This window comes from Macrosteles quadrilineatus, unplaced genomic scaffold (genome assembly GCF_028750875.1).
Source record: "Macrosteles quadrilineatus isolate MER2022 unplaced genomic scaffold, UCM_ALF_1.0 Scaffold_8__2_contigs__length_117827958, whole genome shotgun sequence".
NCBI lineage: Eukaryota > Metazoa > Arthropoda > Insecta > Hemiptera > Cicadellidae > Macrosteles > Macrosteles quadrilineatus.
The window spans coordinates 109,486,937-109,510,656 of record NW_026542601.1 but is presented as its reverse complement, the minus strand read 5'-3'; the positions used below and the strand labels follow the sequence as shown (position 1 = coordinate 109,510,656).

Below are 23,720 nucleotides of genomic sequence, written 5' to 3'. Positions count from 1 at the left end.
TGTCATAATGTGTTTATGTTAATGATCCATACCGTTTCTGATCTAATATTCGTGAGGATGAGCTAAAATTACCCAAGACAAAATATGTGAACAATGTTTTTTTCATACACACCTCATGACTTGATTATTATAAATTTGGCTAGATAACTTTGAGACCAAGGAGGCAGAGCTAAAGGAAAATTAAGATTAGAAATAAGACAGAACCTTTATGCATTTGTAGCATATATTAGTTTCCCGTTTGTAAGGTGATCGGATGACCAAATATGGTGTTTGGCGATGCAAATATGATAAACTTACAGGAATACATTTGATTTTTTTAACTTCGCACTTACTTAATGTTGTCATGAATATGAATATAAAATGATTGATGATAAATGATCAACATGAATATAAATACAAAAAGTTAATGCAGAACATAAGAAATACTCACTTGCAGTTGAAATTACGTTCAAAACCGTTTCAACCCCTAATATTTTCGAAGAAACTAGAGTAAATATAAATGCTGAAATAAACACAAAAGCACAGCAACGAAATTATTTCAATCCAACTTGCTGACACGAGACGGTTAAAAGTGATTAAACACCTTTATCCACCTTTAAAAGATGGATCTGTGTTAAATCTATATGTATTTCTTCTTAAACTATTTATAGCGTGTATTATATGTATACATGTATTATATGTTGAAGGTGGTGTTGTAATTAATCGTTGTAACGAATTTACCTATATAGGAATTAGCAATTACCGTACCAATCAATGAATTATATTGGTTATTTAAGATGGGGACGCCACTATGTGCGTATTTCAACCAAAATATCAGTGAAGGATGTGTCTTATAGTAAGACCTTGACCGTGGACAAAGAACACAGGGGGTCCAGGACCGATTACGTTCCCGTTTTCACGTTTGGGGGTAAAAGTTCCCATGTTTGATCCCAAGACATAAAATTTTGCAATTACTTTCAAAAAACGTTACATAGCCTAAAAAACTAATATTCCAATGTTATTCTTAGGTTATAGAGAATACAGTAATTTTAGAACTATAGAAATAATGTTGTTAACCGGTTTTTTTTACTTGGACATTGTAATAAGTTTTTATTTATATAAATGCTAGAACATGTAAATACAATTATTTATATTGTTTTAAGCTTTTTTGTGGAAGGAATCAAACATTGTAGAGGTTAGTTATCGAGTTTTGTATCAAAATATTTTCAACTAAAATTTAAAAACTAGAATGATATAACACACTATTCTTTTAACTGTGCACTGTTTTGAATAGGTACCCAAAAGTATTGAGTGACTTATATGTCCTAATGCATTATTAATATTTTCTTTTATACATTGCTTTGCTTCTTCAATCGGCTAAACATGTGCGTACATCAGTAAGAACCAGACGTTTAAAATATATTTGAAAAACACATTGTTATGATCCAAAGTGATAAAATCTGAGACAAAAAGTACCCAAACCGCTTGTTAAGTTCTTGGTAAAAGTTGAGTTAAGTGGCAAGTTCCTCCCCCGCATAATCTCAAATGGGAGTGTAGACCTCGAGGGCTCTTCCGCTCGTCTGCGGCTCAATTTTGAACCCTTCACACCCCTTTTACTTTCACCCCCTTTAGATGGAAACAACTTTGTTATCATAATGAGTACAGCTACAAACCAACCAAAAATAGAACGTAAACTATTTTATTACACACCAAAAAGCATAGAGCACACTAATTTTATTTTCAATATTTAATCGACAAAAACTATATTTAACATATGTTATTGGAGCTATTCACCAAAGGACTCTTGTGTGCATAAACAAATTTGAGGAAAAAATATGTAAATGGAATAGTTTCTGAGTGGAGTTGTAGTGAGAAAATATCTTTCATAAAAGACGAAATAAAGGGTGATTGATAGAAAATGAATTACAGAAGATATAGGATAGTATCAAAAGAAAAAAGATTAGCAAATTCTAAGAGATCTTCGGATTTAAGATTCTTTCAAGACAATTCCAAATGTATCCTGACACAAATATTTTTAGAAATCATCTTCAGAGTCACTTTCAGAATCAGTACCTTGAGATCCCACGTAAAATTCTCTCCTATCTTCTTTGGTTCCACGGATTTGCCTTTTCACAGACACTGTTACCCCGTTTATGACGTGTTCCGGCCTTCCCATCAAATCTCTAACGGATTGTTCTGAGTCTAAAGTGACAAAGCAATACCCTCTTCTCTCTCGACTGTCGGGGTCGTAAGGAGTTTTTATTTCGATCACTCTTCCGAAGTCGGAGAAATAGTTTAGGATGTCACTCTGGGAAACTTCTCTTGGTAAACCACCCACGAAAACTTTCCCATGTCTTTCTAAAGCCCTTCCAGTGTCTACAACTGTGTCTTTGATTAAGTGGGGATCATCTAGCAGCACTCTGTCAACGGATGCGGCGTTTTTGAAATGAACGAAAGCATACCCTTTTGACATCCCTGATGAGTCTGTTTTCAAGTCAACATGTTGTACTACACCGTATTTGCAGAAATATCTGTTCAACTCTTCTCTTGTTATGTGCCAACTCAAATTTCCGACGTACAATTTGTTACGCTGTCCATTCAGTGATTCATTGTGTTTGGGGGTTTTAGTGGAAACTTTTGGAATCGAGTTTCCCTTTCCTCCGGTTTTACCCAAAGCTTTCCCTACATCAACCTCTCTTTCATTGATTATATGTACACTGCCCGAAAGTACTCTGTCAACCGATTCGGCAGTTTTGAAAACTACAAAGGCATATCCTCTTGGCCTACCCGTCACGGAATCTATTTTCAAGTCGACTCTTCTGATTTGTCCATATTTGCAGAAATAAGTATGCAAATCCTCTTCAGCTATTGACTGATCCAAATTACCGACAAACAATACCTTATCAGAGTTGTTTGATGAATTATTAGGAGAGTGTTTTACTGGATGGACTTTAGGAAACGGCTTAAGTCCATTACATGCAGATTTGCCTAAAGCCCTACCAGTTTTTGCGAACTTTCCTTCGATGAAGTGTACGCTAGATAGTACTTTGTCAACGGAATCGGAACTTTCAAAATTTACAAAGGCATACCCTCTCAATCTTCCCACTGAGTCTGTTTTCAAATGCACGCTTTTTATCTCACCATATTTGCAAAAGTAATTGTATAAATCTACTTGTCTCACATTCAAACCCAAATTTCCGACGTACAACGAATTGTCGTGACTAAGAGTTTCATTTGAAGTTTGGCTGCCAGTTTCGTCCGTGGAAAAGTCACACCAGTTTATCTCCTCAGTAAGTTTAAGAGAATCTTCTTTAACATTTTCGTATATTTGTTGTTTCAAAATATTTAAAAAATCCATTCCAGTTATTCTATCTACAAGATTGGTCAAGCATACTTTTTCATTAGAGGAAAGTTAGGTTATGTTGGTAACATTCAACTAAACTTATCACCTGATTACAATACAATAAAACTAAACCTTTTAAAACACGATTGTGTATTCAAAATTCAGCATCATTCTAGTTTACAATAGTTTAAACATGTACCAGTTAATTAAAACTTCTAGAACCAACCTTTTCACTTAAACTATGTAATAACGCAATTTAGCAATGGTTGTGTGCCGAAATACTTTTTCATCTTTGGGGAAAGCACCACCAAAACAATCCTTTACTAAAACATAAAAGTCTAAAAAGTAAAATGGCTATAACGAGTCGGTGATTCAGTTTAATTGAAGTGAAATTTAATAATTTAACTTACGAACATGGCAACCACGAAAACAACAACGAAAAAACAATCGAGAACGCCTAGTTTTCGTTTTACAATAAACTAGAACTCAAATTCTATACAAGTTTTCAAGGTTAGAATGATTTTCAAGACATGTACAACATTTAACAACTGATGGTCTTTTTTTATTGATTTTAATGAATCAACACACCCCACTAAACCATATGTATTTTAAATTGCATTGTTGTTAATCATAATGTGGTTAGTGCTATCATAAACATGTCTCATTGTTTTCCAAACCTCACAATCTTTATAGAACAGTTTTTAGAAAAAGTTTAAACCACGCCCAACAGAGTAGGACGACGTGAACAGCTGTTCGATCAGAAAGTTAACATGCTAGAGGTTGTATGCGATTTTGCGTTTCTCAGCAATTATTGCAAGACTTGCAATGCACCATGGGATTGGGGGGGGGGGGGGGGTTAATACTCCGGTCTCGTTGGTCGTCTTGCAGACTCCTAATCTCGACGTTTTGTGTAGCTATCGATTGCTCTTCTCTCATCTACAGAACTCTCGTCCTTGGCAATGCCAGCTGATGAAATTAAAAAGGATTGCCAACTTTGCAAAAAATCAATTGCAATAAATTTGGAAATACTATAAAAAATTTTATGTTGGTTTGAAATGTTGTTCATGTTTCAGGTTTTGGATTTCAACAGAAAAATCTTATCCGAGTAGTCAAAGATTTATAGAACACTTAATATTTTATACGTTAAATTGGCCCCGGATGGAATTAAATACAGTATATAAACCCCAGCTAAGCTGTTTTATAGACGAATATTTGTAGTTGCTTAATTAATCCGTTACCCCCCCCCCCCAAAAAAAAAAAAAATAAAAAAATAAATTTCACATTTAGACTTACGTCAAAAAATACTCCTACTCAAAATAGTTTGCTGCCGCTTTATAAGCGCAAAAGTGTACTTTCAATTCAAAAGTCTACCTAGCATAAATAGATTAGCCTTAGCCAAATACACAAAGCACAAAAAACAAACACGCTAATAGGTTTATTGTTCGTTAAGTGCAATCATGATAAAGAAATAACGCCCACTAACATTATTTATTCATCAGTAACCAATAGGCGGGGGTTAAAATGTATTACTGCATTTTTATGTCTTCGAATTCATCTTGAAAATCCAATTTGAGCTTGTAGAATATGTTTGTTCAATCATATCCATATCCAGTGTTTGCTTGTGTAAACAAAAAATAATAATAGAAAGTCAGTATTGAAAAAAGTAATTCACTGCTAAATTAAATGTAGTTTTACGAGCATATAATTGGAGTTTTTAGTACACCAATAATTGGTTGCGTAATCAGTAGTTTTAGTCAAATATTTAGATTATTAGCTGATAAGCGTAGATGTTTCAAAATAAACTTCAAGGTCAAGTGAGTTATGACAGAAAAAAACACAATTTTAACAAGCGACACATGAGGCAAGATCCAACAATTATAATCAAGCAACAACACCTCTAGGCGTAGCGTCGTTATGTCCCCAGACTTATCTTTTTTCACATTAGCTGGACTCTAACATTTCACTTAAGACTTAAAACTATTTCTTCATACACACTATAACAGCTCCTCAATTTCCTCGTGGTTAACAATTTTAACTCGCCCGAGACAATATTTTTTTCGAAACAAAAGCACAAAAACTATCGTCATTATTTGCGTCGTACCTTTGTTATAGTACGATCATTAATCCACAGTAATTTTAGTTCGTAGGTTGGCAACATTGTTGCTCAGCTATCAGCGTCTCTCAGATTGTTCATGAAGCAGAAACTACCACGTAGGTTAGCCAACTTTCAATTATTGGGAGCGCCTAATTAATTTCATACTGTCTTGGTCTGTTAATGTTACTTAACAGAATTGCTAATACTTTTACGAAATTGCATTCATTTACAAAATCATTCGAAGACGTAAGTTGATTAAACAAAGCACTGTTTTTTTTACAGATTAAAGTTCATAAAAGGATTTTTAAATGACATGCTATACGAATCAGTGCTAGTTTGATTATAATCAGTTTCTATTTTTGTGAATATCTTAGAAACATTTTCACCCATTTCATCTTGTCTGTTGTATCCTCGTTTGATGTTCAAATACAACACTTGCAGCAGTCTCCATGCAGATGCAACGAGCTTATGTCACTGACTAACTACTATAGTCTGTATGATGCAACCTGTCTCCAGATTCTTCGGGGTTTACCGATGGTTTAGGGCACGAACAAGCCTCGGGTAGACAGGAAGCGTAGGAGACAGGTTCCATTATACAGACTATAGTATGTGATAGTTATTTAATCTCGTCATGATAGAAGAAAACTATCTAAGGGAAATTTGACGCTCCAAGTATGAATCTCGTTCTCAGTACGAAGCTCTTTAAAGAGTGGATTTTAAACGCTGTAACTCAACCACCAAGTAACAAGAAACCAAGTATACATACTGAAGCCAAAAGTAACAAGAAATTCAGTATATGTGTTGATGCTTTTAAACTCAGTCGCTAATTGTCAAGACACACAATCTCATACAAATGTCTTCTACATTTTTGTAACTCAAGCACTAAGTAACAAAATAACCAGTGTTCAGACTTTATAACTCAAGCACCAAGTAGCAAGAAATAAAGTGTATATACTAGAGATGTTTTAACACAAGATAATTGTCATGGCACACAGGGATCATATATGTCTTCTGCATTTTTGTAGCCTAACTCAAGCACTAACACGTTATCTGGTGTTAAGACTTTATAACTCAAGCACTAAGTAACAAGATATCCAGTGTAGATGCTGAAAGCTGTGACGTCATGGAAACCCTGACGCCAGTCTCCAAAACATCGATTTACGCTAATTTCAACCGTCCTTATTTTCAGCATAACCAAATTTTACCTTTAACTTTCTCTTAAATTAACATACTCGTATCTTTTGTAATGAAAATGGGTGTTTCTTTTTTTGTGAATGTTAAAGAGCTGTTTATTTTAAAAAGTGTCAAACTTTGCTTGCTTTTTGTGTTAACGTTTAACATTTCTCTCTTTATTCGCAAATTTTAAACAAAAATGCAATGCAATCTGTCAACAATCTTTCATTTCACTTAAAATATACATTTGCACTTTGTTAAAACTATACACTACAGAAGCCCATAAATCTGTATACCGATTTTCTTGTTACAATATTGATCTCAACGACTTGTACTTCAAAACATAATAATTTTATATTATCGAAATTTATTTTAACAAAATTGTATACATTGAAATAAAATATTAAATTATAAGTAAAGTGGGTTTTAAGATAAATACTGAAAAGTTCATGTTTCTGAGGTGAAATATAATTTCCCTACACACCTTCAATATGTTGATTCATTTTTAGGAAAAAGGAAATATTCTGAACTTTGAAGCAGTTTAAGGTAAGTCTGAAGTCAGGTATTGTCTAAGGTTATAAATACCAAATCAAATCAAATCAAATCAAAATAAAGATTATTTCCAACAAATAGTAATACAATAGAAATCATGGACCTCCACTTCCAGTGAACAAATAATAAAAAGAAACTTACTTACTTATGCACAAAAGTAAAAATTTACTTATAAACTAGAAGTAATTCACAGAAAGCAATGTTCAATATAACACATTGGGAAATAAGCCTAGGTGGGCTGGAATCCTGTGCGTAGGATCAGTCGCTATCAGTGGATTAATTTGTATTGGAGGACAAAAATAGGAATGTTAAGTGGAATATTTGTGAATAAAATGTGATTTTTGTATGGTTGAAGCGTAATGGCTGAATTTAGGCAATTTTGAGGGAATGTAGCCTTACTTGTTCTTTGCGTAGTTTTTTTTGCACCCCTGTTTCGACGCATCACACATAAAAATTTACAACAATTTTTATTTCCAATCAGTAGTGAATTTCAACTCAATTCTATGTTTCAAGGGTCGATAGGACACCCAATTACAACCCATGCGATAAAATTTATTTTTAATTTTTTCATATCGTGTTATTCAATTAACTAACGATTTAAAAAAAATAATTTGCGAAGGTAACTTATGCTCTAACCATAGCATCCCGTACTACTGTAATTAGCAATCAGCTTACTTAGATACTTTTAAAGCAAAATTAGCTACATTCCAATAATTAATCTTTAACAAATTGAACTCAATACACATTGATTTTCTTAAAAAAAATTAAAAAAATACATATGTAAAATATACATCTCCCAAGGTCGTTAAGGAGTGCTAAACAGATCTTTTTCAATTTGTCCACAAAGTCTGTCGACGCAGCCAAGTTTCTTATAATAACCTGCAGATGGCAGTGAAGCGACGAATCTGCACCTGGCATACGACAGACTGAGAAAAACAAAAATATACTTCTCTTGGTGAAGCGGTCATTGTTCATCATGTCTACTTTGATTATATACTTCGATGAATAAATAACGTTTTAAAGTTCATAGCTCACGATATTTTGCACAAGTAAACTTATTTTTTTTTAATCGTCTTTTATCAATCCATGAGATTTTAAAATACTGTACTTATTCAATAATCTTAGAGTTATGTTAAGTTTAGGCACTAAAATCAGTTGTAAGTTAACAAAAATTAACAAACAAAATAACACTTTTGAATGCATACAAGGTGTGAATACCTGACCATTAGCTTTGAAATCCCAAACCCCTTGCTATAATATCGGTAATCAGTCTCTTAGGATCCCTATTTATTAACCATTGTCTTCTAACCGATCATAGCCTCTGGTGTTGTATTGTTAAAGCGTCAACATAGGTTCGACGTCATCCCCATAAGTTGTTTATCCGTGTAGCTTCGAGGAGAGTAAATTCTTTACTAATCAATCGCTGAGAAGTTTCCAGTAATCACGGAATTGTAGATTAATTTGTAGGTGTAATGTGTGAAACGAGGCAAAAATATGATTTCAAACATGTATAGGTTTCAATCTATATTTCAAGATTAAATTATTTGAACTTAGGTGACTAACAATGAAAGAGTAAGACGATATTCCATTAACGAATCAAACAGATTTACAATGTTTCTTTGATTTAAATGTGAATTACCCTCTCCATAAAAAATTACATGTGTAATGCCAATTTGAAGGCAAAATCATGGACGTCAACTTAACATCTTAACACTTGGACATCAGATCTGAGTCTGATATATTTTAACGCCAAACAAGACTCAATACAAATGTGGACTTCAAAAATCTAAGACTATCACATACAGGGTGTCAAAAAAATAAACTGAACAACTTAATACAATATATTTAGGCATCCATAGATCATTTTTGAAACTGACATATGATAGAGGAACTCATAAAGTTTTTTTAACATTATTTGCATGTATCAGCTGATCCATTGTTGTCGCTAAAAACGTTAAACTTCAAAACATAAACTACAGGAAGGCAGACGTCATGCCCGTGCAAGAGAAAGTTCAGTGTGTTGAATATCACATTGAAACAAAATCTAACACAATGTGATTTTTCGTCCGGGGTTTTGTCAAAGACCAAGTTTGAGAATTTATATTTAAAATCAATGCAGCCTTCAGCAGCAACACTGATGAAATGCGAAATGGAGTGTGGTCAGAGGCAGATAACCGCATTGACTGTCTTTTTGCCAACAATGGAAGCCATGTTGAAACTTTAAATTAAACTTATATCCAGAAAAACTTAAGAATATGTGTGTTACTTATCATTTAATCAACATTTTTTAAGTTTAAATATTTACACTGCTACAAAGTTGTTCAGTTTGTTTTGGGACACCCTGTACATTTAATACGATTCTAAGATAACACTCAACTTCAAATTTGAACTCAAGATACATTTGAACTTAAAATATGATTCTGATGCCAAAACCAATGTCAACTGTCTGGAGCCAACCTCAGTGTCCAATTTAAACCACAATGAAAGTTAAAAATATGATTCTGAAACCAATGCCAACAATAGACCACCATCTACGTTAGTATGATTCTGAAATCATCATCCTTAAACTAAAACCAATCTAAAAGTCATACCTGTGACCACACAAATATCATATCAGATTCAACTAGAACCAATATGATTCCTAATATGATTATGATATTTTTAGAGACCGAAGCGACGAAGACGACCGTTACAGAATTAATGTTTGGTCTGCTTCAGACTTTCAATTGAACGGACAATCTACCAATTGAGTAGACGTGGTTGGCATGTCACATACTTTGCTAAATCAACAATAATGTGGTCAGTTACATGCCTCTCATATGATCAAATAACTCGATTTAAAATCAACTGAATTTGGGGAAGAATGAACTTTTTCCGAAACTGTTATTTTGAACAGCTTGTAAACATTTTGTCTAGGTTATTATACATTTGTCCACTACTATGCCCACATTTTGATCTCGTTTAGATATTACCACTTCAGTAGTTGCACAAATAGCTATTGTCTGCGCAAATTCCATTTTTCGTAAAGTTTTGTCTCCTATTGGTGAAAGTACCGGTAAATTTGTGCGAAAATAAAAGAACAGTGTTTTTTACAGCTTTGGTTCACACACAATAGCAAACCCACGCAAGCAACGCTTATGGCCCAAAGCTACTGAATATTTTAACAAGTAAACCGCGAAAATTCGATATAGTCATTGTCAGTTATCATAACAATCGGTGTCTTCGATATATCGATTTTGATTAAAGCGATTCTCGAAATTACGGATGTATCAAACTGAACATTCATTTTTGTGTGGGAGTGGGAGGAGGGGGTTTTATATAGATGGAATATAACCACCGAACGTGCAGCGTTGGCTGTACTGATAGGGGGTGGTTTACCCCCCCCCCCACCCACCCCCCTGACAACTCCCACTCACTAATCCTGACGATGAATTCAAATGCCATTTCTGTGTTACTGTCGAACCACCTGTCTGCTACCAAGACAGTATACAGTTAGGATGATTGCAATGTGTGGGCCTTAAAAGTTAAAAGCCGAGTTCAGGATTCTTTTCTAGTGGCTAGCATTTCATATTTAAAAATTAGGACACTTTTTACTTTGAGCGAATTTCCCATAAGGGGATAAGCTATTACCGTAGGTCTCATGAGAAGAACTGGGCCCGGGACAGATAGAATCATTCGATTTTGATAACATTTGGTGGAACGTGTAGGCCTAAACCTACACATTTTCGAACTAGTTTGCGAACCAGCATGATCGGACCATGGGAATGGGGTTTTATTGAGGGGTGTATGTGGTAGAAATAGGATATTCATATTTTTCACACTCAAAACAAAGGATTTGATAATTTTTCCCAAACCATGTTGTAGGGTTTAAAAACCCAATTTAGTATATTGATCTTGTGTTTACGATTAATGGTTACGGAGAAAATGACATAACTGTACATTTAAAATTTCCATTTTTACACTAACACTTTACAAATACATGTAATAGTATATTACGTTACTAGTCCTGAAAATAAGTGTTTACCGGACGAGTGTGGTCGTTCCCGTGCGAGACGAAGTCGAGTACGGGATTACCATACGAGTCCGGTACACACATTTTGGACGAGTTACGTACGATAGTTTACGCCATACTACTTAATCCGTACAAATCCTTATATATTTCCACCAACTAAAGGACTAAAAATCACTAGTCATGAGAGGTTATGTTTTTGTTTATAACCACTAATTGCCACGAAAATACAGTATAATCAGCTGATTGGTGTCCGGTAAAACTCATTGCAGAACAGTATTACGCAATGAAACCCCATTTGAATAAGCTGGCGGCAAACAGCTGTTTTCTGGACTAAATCCTTGCGTGGAAAGTTCATCAAAATAATGTAGTGTGGCGTAAACACACTTTTACCTTCCCAGGAGCAGCAAAAGTAAGTACTCATTAAGTTCAGTGTGTTTTTAAATGGGAAATAAATCTGACAGTTTTAAGGAAATATTTTAGAGATTCTTTGTTCAGAACCATGGGAGGTTCAGAATTAACAATAAAAAGCGTACAAGTCAGACTTTTGAAAGCTGCGTCAGCGATACGAGGAGCACGATCAGCAGAAATTATTCATAATCACACATAGAGACAAATAAAAATAGATAAATATGTTTAGCAGAGAAAATCTAAATTTAAAACGTTTTTAAAATTTATTTAAAAACACAATATTTGTATAAGAAATCTAGTGATTTGTTTATTTAAATAACATTTCCAATCTTGAAGCCAAGTATACTTGCATTATACTTGGCGAAACTTGTTGCACGTAAAACAATTCCAAAATTATAATTCTATGCTTTTGCATCATTAATACCTTAACTTTAGACTGAAATGGCGACCATACGATTGTAGGTATTTTAATCCAAGTATTTATAGTAGTTTACGCAACGATCGCGTAAGGATAGTCTTATATTAGTGACACGCGTAGAAAATTTTAGGTACGAGCCTTGGCGAGTGCCTTTAAAACTTTTACGAGTATCGCTAAGGCTAACTACGCGAGTTGCGTACACCATTTTACCTACGGCCGTTTCTTAATTACTAGAAATATCTACTCATAACTTCCAAGAGAGGTTATGTTTTCGTTTATAACTTCTCATTGCCACTGATTGTGATGCAACTAATTGTCCCAACCACTCACCCATTGTTTAATCAAAATTGGTCTTAACAGCTGATAGTTGACGATCGAAATATTACAAATTTACTTATTTTCTCTCAATCCTTGAACCTCATTGGTCCACCCGTGTTAAAGTAAAACAACAATGCTATTGAGTGAATCTTTTCAATTATAAGATTTTAACTGAAACGGCTGGTTTAAAAAACGGTCGTTGGTAAAAAATTAAAAGATTTTCTTCACATTTACCGGCTGACTGGGTCTTTGTCGTCCCTCTGTCTCCAGATGACCGGCGACAGTTGCCAGATCTATTTCTAGCCTAGAAGCGCAACTATCATTGTCCATTATACCACTCGCTGGCTGTTAATCACTTTAGACAGCGACACACACTTCTATAATGGACTTTGTTAAGTTTCTCTTGTTCTGCCCTGAGGAGTTTGACTTACAACAAATTTTGATTACGAGTGTTTTGTTTTGATCATGCGATTGTGTTATTGAATAAACTCACAGTGATCGTATATATTGTAAATGCATAATATACTGAATATTAAATGGAAAACATATTAAAATGTAATTTTCATCTTTATATTAGGGTACTAGCTGACCCGGCGAACTTCGTATCGCCTAAGTTATAGGTTTCCCCTAAGACAGACCGATGGAAAGAAAGTACCGTTACGTTTAATTTTCAAGATGATCTCGTTCGCATCGCTCAATCACGTCCTGGTTGAAGTTCGTTCGCTATGCTCACTCACCTTTGGGTTGGAGCTCGTTCGCTACGCTCACTCACCTTTAGGTTGGAGCTCGTTTGCTGCGCTCACTTGCCTTCAGGTTAGCTCGTTCGCTACGCTCACTCGCCTCCAGGTTGAAGTTCGTTCGCTACGCTCACTCACCTTTGGGTTGCAAATTAGCTGTTGTCATAAATGTAAAAGAAATAATAGTGCTGCACCCTGTTGGTAATCCTTGTAACTTTAATGCTATTGAACATCATAGAACAGAACCAAATTGTTCAATTGAAACAGCTGTTAAGATTCATTAATTCCATTTCTCATAAGGTTAACATGGGAAACTCCAGAGCCACTGGGGCGGAGCCCTTTTAAGAATTTCGAAACGGGAAATAGTTTACGTCCGATTCACATACCTACAGAATTTACACACCAAATTTCATAACGATCGGTGAAGTCGTTCCGGAGGAGTTTGCAGACAAACACTGTGACACGAGAATTTTGTATATTAGAAGATATCTATATATCTAGAGGCTAAGCTTTGCTTAATGGAAAATCGGAAGTAAACTAAGCAGTCTTTTCTTCGTGGCATCCATCTAAATGTTCTTAAAATTCTATCTAGAGGGTTTTATCTGTCACATCCATTTTTCGTCCGCCCTTAACAGATTTTTTAAGGTTTGACAAATAGTAACTTAAAAGGAATGGTCATTTTAGGGCTTCCCCCCCCCCAAGAGATTAATTTATTTCTAGAGTTCACTTTTAACGACCCAGTGATACTGACCAACTTTCTTTCATGTTTTTAATAATGTGAAAAGTAATTCAATAACAGCTGATCCTTTAGTTGGATGTTTAATCACAATCGGGTAGTAAACAAGAGGAGAAACAGTTCATTAAATTGGATTTTTTTTAAACCTAGCCTTTTGATAATTGTCACCTTATTGAGGTAGGTGGATTAGCCCAAGTATATTCTATAGTATACTAAAGTACAGATCTACAATTAATTTATTGTAAATTAGTAGGTTTATTCACTAGTAAATGAATTAAATGAACTGTTCATACTCTTGCCCTCTTAATGTTTATTCAATTAGTACTGCAGCATGTCGGACTTAATTTTATAAATCTATTCCGAAACTTTAAAAATTTGAATTGCATCTAAATTCTACGTTACACATTTATACAAAAAAATTGTATATGTTACAAAACAATGTTGGAATCCCTCAGTCAAATGTATAAAGATAACATCTTGAATATTGTAACGTGTTACCATTGTTAAATCATACTCTGACCTTGGTTTTGGGTTTTACTATTTACTATTGGATTTTACATTGTAGAAACAGTAGATGAGAATTGATGACTACGTAAAAACATCTGTTTACAAATTCTTTCAATGCTAAATCTTACGCAAGAAAATGGTGAGAGAAAAATCAAATTACAAGCTATCAAAATGTTAATTTAAGAATTGTTTTGTTATATCACCTTATTTAATTTCGTTGACAAAAGATGTGTAGGAGTGCACTAGTGGGTTCATGTAAAGGTTAACAGACAGAAGGCAGTTTGTTTTAAATAATGCATTACGGACCTGCTTAGCATTGCTATTCGTCTTCATTTGCCTTTTGGCTAAAAGATGACCATCTTGAATGCAACAGAACTTGACATTTACTGGGCGTGGGATGTTGTTCCTTGACAAGTTAAATGGAGAACAGGTAGCTAAAGCGATGTGAGGCTTGACAAATACACAGACGTGTTTTATGTCAATATTACTGTAACCATCAAAAATTAATTAAGATGGGGCGTGACTATTTTTTAGTCAAATTATGATTGAAGTATGAAAGTAGAGTTTGAGGAGTTACTCGTAGCGTGCGTTAGGTTTTTTACTAAGACCAGCTAAGTCTACAGCTTGGAATATTAAACCCAATTATGAAGTACATATTTTAATGAGCTTAGTTTCGACGTGCAAAATATTCTAACTTTTATCACGATCAAACCAGCGACCAGCGACCTTTTCATTACCAAGCGAGCGAGTGCTATAGCCGCTCAGAAACTCAATATTAACTTCCTCTTTGTTTGCCATCTAACTCCTAAGATGCCAGTTCGACCAAATCTGATTGGTCCAATTTAAGATTTGAAGACATACTTTAAAGGATAATTATTGTTTTATAATAATTAATGTTTTGGTAGTAAATGTAAATATATCCCTACAGAGGTGAAAAATAGCTTGGTTACAGTCAACAACAGACACACAACAACAGAATATAACTCAATGATTGTTCTAGAGTAAATTCAGAAGGTGTACGATTTGAAATGGTAAATGTACTAGTTGTAAATTAAATATGGAAGTTAAAGTTGTCCTAGTAAAGTTTATGAAAAGCATAAAATACAAAGGAGGATACAAATTTTATTAGAATTAAAAAGTTAAATATATTAAATGTTTGTTCGATATTTGAAGTCACTTAGAATGTAAAATAAGTTCAAGCTAATCTATATGTATGGAATTAGCTCTCCGTAGTCTTTATGATTTATGTCTTTATGATTTAGGTCCAAGACCACGGTTATTTATTTCATTTTAGGGTCCACAAAAACAAAATCACCGTTCAATTTAATTATAATATGTGAATTATCCATGTGTGACCGCACGACGACTCATGGTTCTCCCGTTTTGATGAAATATTTATTGAACGCAATGTTATCAGTATACAACATAGTGCATTGTCCACAATGTTATCCTTATGGAAAGTAAACTAACTCCTTCATGTTACATGATTAAAAAAAATAGCTATCCTCTTATAAACAGTAGACTTAAAAATTAGAACAGAATATTTAACACCTAGTTTCATATCTTTAGCATACCTAGTAACTCGTCAAACACTATTTCTTCTTCATAAGAGGACAGTCTGTGTGTGAATTGTGTAAATTATGAAGCTGTTTGTAAATAAGGAAATTGAAAATTCATTAGTATGCAATTTAGCTCAAACGAGGGTATTTAGTCAACACTTTTTATCGCATTGTCGTAAAAACATAAATTAGTACTTTGTTATTATACCAACCACACCTAACGATCACACCTAATAATTATAACCTAACCTAACCTATAAGGGTGGTTAGGTTTGGTTAGGAAGATGTTTTTACTAATTAAAATATTATATGGAATTTGATTTATCGGCGTGGTCGGTATAATACCAAAGTACCCAAAAGTTCAATATTATCATAGACCTAATTGAGTATACTTTATCTATGATATGTAGTAAAAACACTAAAAGAAACACATATATATTTGAAAAATGACAATACTATATCATCGATAAATAATATCGGAACGAGAGTAGCAACAGATTTCTATCGACGTCAGTTAACTCAGAAATCAAGCTGGCTTTCTCAGAAACTAACAATTTGGCTTCAGAGGCAAAATAAACTCCTGGATTCGTAATCAAACGTTACTATTAAGACTTGAAGATTACAAAGTGGATGACGCAATCCAAGGAGTCCGATCATCGACTGAAGCCGTGCAAGAAGTTCATCGCAGATGGAAATTTATTCGCAAAGCCTTCAGTTAAATTTAGCCAACCATGTTTTAAACCTTGCGTCACTTCTGGTTTGTTCACAGTACGAATCAAACCAATGTTTGTAAACTTTAATCCAAACAAATCCTTGATGCTAAACACCAAATCAGAAACACAGGTTGTGACTATTTGTAAGATATTGAGTTGGAAATTGGGCTAGAGATACATAGCTATGTATCTACTGGACTAGGGACTCCAATACGAGAACTCAAATTATTAATTTGTCAATAAAAAGGTGGCTTTACTCAATGAAAAAGCTGTTCCTGAACAAGCTTACTACGGATGAAAAATAGTCTATTGTTTATTTTAGGCGTAAACCATTAGTTTAAGTTGGTTTATCATTCAGCAAATATGATGCAATTGAGTAAATATTAATGTATTGTTAATTCATATTTACAGTGTGTTTTTTACGGAACCCAAATTAAAAGGTATAGAAAGTCTTGGTTTAGGGAAAACAAGATCATAAGTTGGCATCCCTGCCTCCTTTACTTCATTACCGATCAGCTGATACACATTGCTGCAATGTTGTCTATTATAGTTTTTGTTGATGAAAATTTATTGTCCACATGAATCAACGTGGTTTTCCTTTTAACAGTATAAGATGTTTAAGATTGTTTAATATACATTTATGGATTTAATAAGTATTTTATTATTCATTCTTTTACTGCAAATCTTTCTAAAATTTATTGTTTTTCTTATATTTTTAATATTATAATCTGAGATTAGTTTTTTTTAGCGAATTTCCCTATAGGGAAGTAGCTATTACCGTAGGTGGCACGGTAAGACCTAGACCCGGGACCGATTTACTTTTTCATTTTGATGTCCCCAGAGGCCAAAAACACTATTCGTTCAAATTTTTATATATGTATATTCATAAAGTCAGCACCATTGTTGATACCTTAAAATGTGCTGCAATTGTTGATACCACTTTCCATCGTATATATTCTTTTATTTTGAATCCTACGTTACAGTGGATGGTATATTATTAAGTTTTATAAAAATTCAGACTTATATATTGTTATATATTTAGTTTATAGTAATGTATAACCAATAGTAATCAAAAGTTGATCTTCTTAAAAAATATCACCTCAAGTTGATACCTCGACCAATATAGAGCCGCCATCTTGCATTCATAAAAACGGCACCAAAGTTGATACGTTAAAACACCTGACTATGTTGATACCTCTTTCCGTCGTATATATTGGTTTATTTTAAAGCCTATCTTATGGAAATAGTTTTACTTCTTTGTCTTATAACATCTTAGACTGATACTTCCTTAAATGTTTAGTTTATAGTCTTTAATAATAACCAACCAATAGTAATCAAAAGTTGATCTTCTTAAAAAATATCACCTAAAGTTGATACCTCGAACAATATAGAGCCGCCATTTTGCATTCATATAAACGGCACCAAAGTTGATACGTTAAAACACCTGACTATGTTGATACCTCTTTCCGTCGTATATATTGGTTTATTTTAAAGCATGTGTTATGGAAATTTGTTTACTTCTGTGTCTTATAACATTTTAGACAGTTACTTTCTTATATATTTAGTTTATAGTCTTGTATAACCAATAGTAATGAAAAGTTGATATTCTTAAAAATTATCACCTCAAGTTGATACCTCGACTTGTATAGAGCCATCATTCTGCATTCATAAAAACAGCACCAAAGTTGATACCTTAAAACAACTGACTATTGTTGATACCTCTTGATACGACAGCGCTCGGCCGAATCTAGTGGCGTCCACGGGAACTATCGGCCCAGCCAAAAATATTCCGCCGCGCCGATCGTGGGATCGCGATTTGACTACCGGAAGTCCACTTCCTGTCTTCTTTTTATCTTCTGCAAACTACACTGAACGTTATTTTTTAATTATTTCTGTAGCTAAAATATGTCTAGCTGTCTCGCAAAGCCTTCGTGGATTTATGCTTAAATTTTCTGTTAGTCAACGTACATATTCAGTTTTTTTTCTCTGCAATCCAGGTTTGTGCAGATAAATAATTCAAGCGTGTAAACGGGGATTTAGGGAACAACGTAACCACGGGCCTTCGGTCCCTGAGGTCCGCGGTTTAAATCCTTCTAATCACAGATATAATTACTTTTAGCTTGATGATGCCTAAACAGTTCCGTGGTGAATACAATGTCCTAATATGTAAATGTAGGACATAAAATGAAAAATAATAATATGTTATTATTTATCTAATATTACCAATTCGTAATAAAATCAAACTGTCCTTGATAGTGGTGTAAAATTTTTAATTTTTTTGAACTAATAATAATGGATTTAACAAATTGGAGCGAGCTGGTTTGGTTGTAGAACTCAAGGCTTCGATCTCGAGCATTTGGGTTCAAATCCCAGTAATCACCAATTGAGTTTATCTAGGTGATAAAACAATACATAATGTTACTAATCTAATTTTATAAATTCATGATGAACTAGGGTATATTAATTGTCACTAAAAGTGTATTCAATATTTGTTATTGTATTATAACTAATATTAATGGATTTAACAAATGGGAGCGTGCTAGTATAGTCCTAGGAGTAGATTGTGGGGCGGTATTGATGTTATGGGTTTGATTCCCCCCAATTACTAACCAACCCTATCCAATTAGTAAAAATTATTAAGACTCAACAAGCTAAAATTACCAATTCGTGATTAATAGTGCCCAAATAATGGTACCGTAAAATGGTTGATTTTATTCGAACTAAAATTAATGTATTTAACAAGTGGTAGTGGGAGCAGCCTGGTCTAGTTGCAGATCGTAAGGTTTCGGTCACGAGGTTTTGGGTTCAAATTCCGCCAATCACCACTGTTCTTTATCTTGGTGATATAAATGCTTTAGGTTATTCATCTAATACTACCAATTCGTGAAAAATGATAATACTGCAACTGTCACTAATAGTGCTGTAAATAATTGTTTTTTTTATTATAACTAATTTGTATTGCTTTAAAAAATATAAGCGAGTTGTTCTAGAGCTAGAAGTACAGCGTGAAGCGTCTCCCAAAGTGTTGGGTTCAAATCCAGCTAATCTCTAGTACACTTTATTCAATTCACAAAAATATTAAAGTTTTCAAACAAATACATTATTACTAATTCGTGATAAAGTATAACAGTGTTCTTATCATAATGGCATAAGTTACGGCATTTTATAATAACTAGGCTCAAATCCCTCCTAACACTAATGTTCTTTATAGTGATAATTCCCCTACTCTTTAGGCCTAGGGTGAATAGTAATGTGTTAACAGTTCTGAGTAATAGAGCCTGGCATTCTAGGGTATGATAAACAAATCGTACACAATAAAAAACCATTTCGTGCATTTAATAATTGTATAATAATTATAGTTAATTAATACTTAATACTATATTCCGATATGGCGACCACACCAATGTAGGTATGTTAAGCCAAGTATGAATTGAAGCATTAAAAAACGAACATAAATATGTCATTCAGAAGTGAATAATACAGTTAGTTTAATGCGCTGGAAGGGAAATAACATGGTCCAATCATGCCAGACCTACCTAACAATGAGTCTGATACCTACCCACTTTTAACGTTGCGTCTGCATTTGGAACACACTTTTTGTTATAGAAAGTAGGTATTATTAATTCAAAGTGGTTTGATATTTGTCTACAATGGACAAAATTTACACTGTTGACTGATTTTCCATCGAGACTAATGCCAGGGATTTTATTTTACATCGATCACTTCAGACCTGCTTCAGACTAAAGAGGCTGCGGCATTATCACTTGAATAAAATCCATAGGAGATTGGCGGAAATTGAACTCTGGACTTCCAGTGCCGAAGTCCCACGCTCTCCTACACGACCAGCTTGCTCCAGCAGTTCACGGATTAACCATCAACAGACTGATAATTAATCATTATTTGCTGACTAATTATCACAAATTATTCTACTGTTACGATTCTTTAAATTAACTTACCGTTGTGATTGGCAATTTTCCAATGATTCGGAACTCACCTGCACTTGTAGATTGCTAACAAATAGGTAACGTTTTAAAATTATTAAAGCTTTGCCAATGTTATTTTACTATCATCAGCTTTGGCTTGATATTTTGGAACAAACTTTCTTCTTATATATATGTGTAAATTAATGAGTGTTATAGAATGTACAATTTCACAGAAAAAAATTATTGCAATCCCAATTTCATAAAAAGGCATAATTATCAGCGATGGTAAAAATCAGCGATCAGTCGTTAAACGTTGGTTGTAGATTGGTTGTCACATTGTATTGTTGATTGAAGATAACCTTCAATAAGTGTTCAATGTGTGTTTGGTTCTTGGTTGTAGATTAAACTGTAAACAATTTTAAATAGTATTTTGCCAGGCAATGTAAACAACAACAGCCATACCATATTGTATAGTCAATGGTAATATTGTTTTGTTAGATCAAGTTAACATTGTATGTGTTTATAAGCTGGTGATGGCCCAGTGGTTCGGAACCCTCATTTGACTGTAGCTCAATTAAAACAAAATAATAAACATATTATTCTGGCAGGCAATAAAAACTACTTAAGTCATATCGTATTGATAAATTAAGGTAACATTAAATTTTTTTAGGTTAATGATGGCTTAGTGGTTCGGAATCCATCGTTGGCTGTAAATTACTTTGGTTTTTTTAATGGTTAAATAGTAGCCTATTTGACCAGGAAATGTAAACAACTTAGTCATATCGTTTCTATATAAGTAAAATTAGAGTTTTATCTGTAGCCTACATTGCTCAGAATTACATACCAAGTTTTATAAAGATCGGTTGAAAAATTTCAAAAATAAAAATGTTTATGTAAAATATACAAAATGGCGGATATCTGGTTAACCAAGTGATTTTGGAAAAATATTATTCTTGATTTTCTCTTTATTTTGAGCCATAGAACCATTTCCCGGAGTTTGGCTGTTTACTTACGGGACACCCTGTATATTTTTTTGTTATTTTTACGTTTTCTACATTAAAGAAGCCGAAACCGGTCTTATCTATTATGTCTGTCTGTATGTCACGGCACAGAAGGCATTGTACGCGGCCTTCTTCTGAAAAACGAGAGTACCTATGAATATTGGCGAGAGTGTCTTTAGCTATTACAATATGGCCTCCTTAATTTGTAAATAAAATGTCGGAGTTCAAAACCACAATTTTGTGCGATTTTTGTCACAATGTTTATCACATACGTCATCTATGAAATAACGATCAGCTGTTTGGATCAAGATTATTTTTTCTAGCTGTCACTGATATCCTATACTCTAATATGAGTAATGTTTGCTTGTATGTATGTATGTATGCTTGCACCAAGATATCGAAAACGGCTCCGACAATTTTCTTCAAATGTTGTAAATAGTTTATTCCTGGCCTAAAAAAGGGTTTATTGCAGTTACAACTGCCAACAAAAATCTAATTACATAGAAAAATTAAACTGAAAGTCACATTTTTTAACATTAGTCTTATGGGTTGCTAAGAACCATCTTGGCTGAATTAAATAACAAGGAAAAATTAAACAAAAGACTTGTAAGATGTCTATCTACAGTATAATATCAAATTACAAAATACAGTACAAAAGGAAAAACATTAGTATGTTACTATTGAGCAAAGAGTATACTGAAGATTACTCGATACATTCTAGCAGTACTTTTTTTATCTATGATTGTAGTAAAGGCTAGCAGTGTGGAGTTTGGGAACTGTTATGATGATTAGATTAAGGTATCTGCAATCCTAAAATGCTATGGGAAGGGAGGGAAACAGGTCCGCGATGTAGGAAGTGGTGAAGGAAGTAGTAAAGGCAAGCAGTCCGGAGTGTGGGAACTGTTAATACCGATTAGATTAAGGTACAGTATCTGCAATCCTAAAATGGTATGGGAAGGGAGGCAAACAGGTCCATGACGTAGGAAATGGTGAAGGAAGTAGTAAGGCTAGCAGTGCAGAGTGTGGGAACTGTCAGGGAGTGTTGAAGGAAGTAGTAAAGGTGAGCAGTGTGGAGTTTGGGAGTGGATTAATGTATCTGCAATACTAAACTGCGTTCAGAGTAAACTAATGATTTCCCCCGAGCAAAGCTCGGTCCCCAGGTACTGTTTACATTAATATAACTAACTCTGCACATAACCCGTTTTATGGTTTTGGAGTATAGGTACTTAGCTTGGTTTTCATTACTACTGTATAATTATGGACATACCCCTCACAAATGTGTAACTTTATAAATTAATAAATTTTGTTAGTGACAAAAAAAAGTTTTTTCATCAAATTATGATCATTTATCTTTTGTTTTAGCTACCCTAAATAATATGGTGTAAAAATTGAGCATTAATGGTTTGATAGATATTTTTTCCAATAACTCAAGAAGATATTTTTGGCACGTAGCACGGATTTCATTTCCACTCTACAAATGATGTTTACAAATTCCACAACCATTTCCGATCACGTTTTGAAAGCAAATGCTAACCAAGTGAGGTTAAACACATTTTTTCCTTACATTACGGATTTAATTAGTGCAACAATGAGTAACCGTAAATGACATTAAATAATTAGGCATCATTCAGTTCAGGAACCGGAGATTCTTTGTGTATCAAATTGTTCTTGAGTTTTGATAACCGGAAAAAGACCTTGAATCAGTGTTGTATATAGTTGGGAAACTTACATTTTTAAATCAGCGTCGCCAATAGCTGAGATAAAAATATTCTACTCATTGACGGCGCTTCAATGGCGGTTGTGTAAAGTGTAAAGTAAATAATCACAATTGCAGTGGGTGATTGTAACAGAGGTTTACGGATTATGCTCAACTCGCTTTTCCAACGTGTCTTCTCACCGCTATGTGCTGCAATCGCTGGACCATACAACAGCCAATAGGCCATTTATTGCCCATCTCTTGGGTGTGTAGGCCTAACCAATTAATCATAACCAAATATCGACGATGATCCTTGATACCCGTGTTCAATGGTTAGGTTGAGGTAGTATTTGAATTACTTTTAACTAGTGTGGAAAGTAACTTCCAATTATATAAAATATTTTTTGAGTTCAATCTTTGGATATAACATGGACCAACACGATCCGGGTGACATTTAATTGCGAAGCATTTGTTTTGGCTTGAAATTGTCAGATATTGTATTTGCGAAGGTTTATAAAATGTCCTATAATTGTTTTGCCAGCATATCTGG

At 33.9% G+C, this 23,720-nt stretch overlaps 2 protein-coding genes across 5 annotated transcripts in view; one reads left to right on the top strand and one right to left on the bottom strand.

Annotated features, from left to right (window-relative positions):
* The window catches only part of LOC128999353 (leukocyte tyrosine kinase receptor), a 95,449-nt gene that overhangs the window by 1,138 nt on the left and 70,591 nt on the right, over positions 1-23,720 (top strand). The gene's annotated exons all lie outside the window — the stretch shown is intronic.
* LOC128999355 (heterogeneous nuclear ribonucleoprotein D-like) lies at positions 1,663-3,373 on the bottom strand. Its single transcript, XM_054425811.1, has one exon. The coding sequence runs from the start codon at positions 3,335-3,337 to the stop codon at positions 2,015-2,017; it is 1,323 nt and encodes a 440-aa protein (XP_054281786.1). The 5' UTR covers positions 3,338-3,373; the 3' UTR covers positions 1,663-2,014.